The following is a 3,198-nucleotide window of genomic DNA, read 5'->3' on the forward strand; positions in this document are numbered from 1 at the left end:
GAGGGAGATGGAGACTGAGAGAGAGGGAGGGAGGGAGGGAGATGGAGACTGAGAGAGAAAAAGAGAGAGAGGGAGAGAACGACGAATGAGAGAAGTAGAGAAAGAAACAAAATTAAAGATGGGACGAGAGGAACGGACAGGTTGAATAACTTACCCTTTTTCTTTTTTCTTTTTTTGCTCTTTCTCTCTCTCTCTCTCTCTCTCTCTCTCTCTCTCTCTCTCTCTCTCTCTCTCTCTCTCTCTCTCTCTCTCTCTCTCTCTCTCTCTCTCTCTCTTCCTCTCTCTCCTCTCTCTTCCTCTTTCTTTCCATCTCGCCATTTCCCTGACCTAGTTTCATAGAAGCAAGTTATGATATAAGTGCTATTCAAAAGAAGACAAATCAGGACAAGATGTAACTAAACGATCAAGGGAAAAGGTTTATAGTCTTACTTAGTGTCCTCATTAACGTCACAATAGATTACGAGGAAAATAACACTCTTGTTTTATGATTATTGTATATAATCATCATCGCACTTATTGTTGTTTTTGCTAATACTGTATTACTATTTTCATTATTTTCATCATTATTATTATTATCGTTGTTATTATTATTATTGTTATAATTATTATTATTATCATTATCATTATTATTATTATTATAATTATTATTATCAATATTATCATTATTATTATTTTATTATTATTATCATTATTATTATTATTATCAATATTATTATTATCATTATCATCATCATCATCATCATCATCATCAGTCATAGCCTTCATCACTATCGCTGATATTGCTGTTACTCTTTTGTTAAGATTTTGACTTTCTGTTTATGCACTAAAGGTATCTTCCGAGTAATTCTTGTTGTCCCAGTAATACAGGTGTTTGAAGATGTGTAACTTCGTTCTACGCTCGCCACGTCTCTAGGGGCATACGTAACAAATGATGCTACTACCCTCTTCGTAATGCACTCAGCATCAGATTTTTCTTCCTCTTCAGATCCTCCTCTATATCCTGTCCTTTCTCCACTGCACCAATGTTGTTCCAAGAAGTGCAAGGAGGTCGTTGGGATCACTGTGTCTCATCGCCTCTCATCTCTTTTTTTATCACGCTGCGACCTGAAATCCGCTACAAAGCCTGCACAATGGTTTATTTATACCCTTATTAATGTGTAACTTTGTGCATTAATTTCTTAAAGCTTTTGCCTCAATTCCTAGGATTCTGCCTCATCTACATCTGTGTTTATCTCCCTTAAAAAGGATCGACCTGGTTAACCCGTCTTCCTCCTTCTGTTTCTTAAATCTATCCTTCTATATGTACTCATTTGTTTTTTTCGCCTGTGTTTTTTCTTCTGGTGGTAGGAATGGTCCATGCTGCTTTTGGCATACACCCATCATTATTATCCTCACCATTAACGCGCCTTTCCCTCCCAATGAGGACCTCTCTACCTATCTTCCTTGGACCACGCATTCGGTCTACAGTATATCACTCTCCGGATTTAATGTTCCGTTCCTTGTCATCACCTTTTCCGCCCTTTGGTTCATCTGTTCAAACTCTCTCTTCCTCCCTTTCAGTATTCCAGAGTGATATCTGAGAAAGCTCAGCTATTTGAAGTTGATATCTTATTCCTTTTATTGCAAGATTCAATCTCCTTTGAAATCCGTAAGTCATTTGCTTTTTTTCATTCTATTTTCTCTGACTTTAAGGAATTGCAAGTTATCCAAATACCCATATCTCCATTATCCATTCTATACCCTTCGTCTCTACCATCAGGTCAGATCATCCCCTCCGTACGTGAATCCTTTTCCCTGTTCATTATGAGCTTCCACGTTCGTTAATTCCCATTCCATTCCAATATTTTTTTTTTCTCAAAGACAGTGTCATTACGATGAAGTCTATTTGATTTTCCTCTCCGCCAGACAGCCTGAGATCTTCCTGAGAAAAAGCAAACGGTTCATCTGATTCTTCTTCTCATCCATTTCATATCCAGCTTTTACTTTTTTTTTTCCCATTATTTCCCTCACATTCACACTCTTAAAAAGCATAATAAGAGTGGCGTGGAATCTCCCTGAAAATACATCGTCTTATTCTTTCTTTGCTCAAGACTTCTTCGGAACAGACAAGCTCTATCTACCTTCCACACATGCTCCTTTTAACACCCTTCGTTATATCACGCGCTGTACCACATAGACCCACGCAGTCCTGAATCCACCATATGCAAGGATCAGCAGTCTGCCCATGCCATGCCATTTACAATCCTGAAGAACCATTTTGCCGATGAGAAGCTAGTTTTTGTCATTGCTTTGTTTTGTTTGCGTCCCCGTATTATTATTACCATCATTATCATCATCAGCAGCAGCAGCATTATAATCATCCTCATTATTACTATCATCATTACCACCACCATCATCATCGTCACCATCATCTCCATCGTCACCATCCTTATCATCACCATCACAATCATTACCACCATCATCAATCTCATCACCATCCTCATCATCACCATCACCACCATCACCACTACTATCCTCATCATCACCATCACAATCATTACCACCATTATCATCACCACCATCAGAGTGGCCCCACTTGCTCCCTTCGCTTTCTCCATTCCCAAGAGGTAGCGAGTCTCAAAGGCTGATGATCGCGCTGCCGTCATGCACCGCAACGCAGATCAAAGAGGCGAGAATGACAAGCGAGAGTTCACCCAGGCAACGACATAACCCTCGGCTCTTACTCCTATCAAAAGGTTCATATGACAGAGGATGCTTTCGTCTCTCGGAAGTGATAAGACTTTGCGGTAAATTTCTTGTAGCAGTTTGGCTAAACGATCAAAATATGAGTAATACACGCAAAACTTATTTTCTTATATGCCACTGCATGGACAGAGGAGGATTCAGGCATTTCGATTATGTCTCTGCATGGCCAATATGTTTTCGACCTTTTGGAGGAAAAGCATATCCATTCGGCATCTCTCGGGGTTAAAACCATTATTCAGAAATCAAAATCTAATAGATTTAGCTTCCTTGTTCACCTGATGATTATTTCGTTTCGTTTCTTGGAGCACCAGGTCCTATCCCATTGTGCGTTCTTCTGATTCCGCAGATGGAAGATCGTTGGCTTCAAATATTTATTTAGAGATTTTTGTGTCACATATATCGGAAAGAAATGATATCCCCAGAGCATTTCACGGCCACCGCAACTCCCTAAGC

General features: G+C 39.4%; 1 protein-coding gene across 1 annotated transcript in view; it reads left to right on the top strand.

The window, feature by feature from the left end:
• LOC125040404 overlaps positions 1–2,774 on the top strand; it is a 42,746-nt gene extending 39,972 nt beyond the window's left edge. The window contains exons 8-12 of the mRNA XM_047634958.1: positions 830–881; positions 986–1,133; positions 1,561–1,648; positions 2,177–2,274; positions 2,736–2,774. Of these exons, the coding sequence (XP_047490914.1) occupies positions 830–881; positions 986–1,133; positions 1,561–1,648; positions 2,177–2,274; positions 2,736–2,774 (425 nt within the window). The remainder of the gene's footprint in view (positions 1–829; positions 882–985; positions 1,134–1,560; positions 1,649–2,176; positions 2,275–2,735) is intronic.
• The last annotated feature ends 424 nt before the right edge of the window (positions 2,775–3,198 follow it).

This window comes from Penaeus chinensis, chromosome 29, assembly GCF_019202785.1.
Source record: "Penaeus chinensis breed Huanghai No. 1 chromosome 29, ASM1920278v2, whole genome shotgun sequence".
Taxonomy (NCBI): Eukaryota; Metazoa; Arthropoda; class Malacostraca; order Decapoda; family Penaeidae; genus Penaeus; species Penaeus chinensis.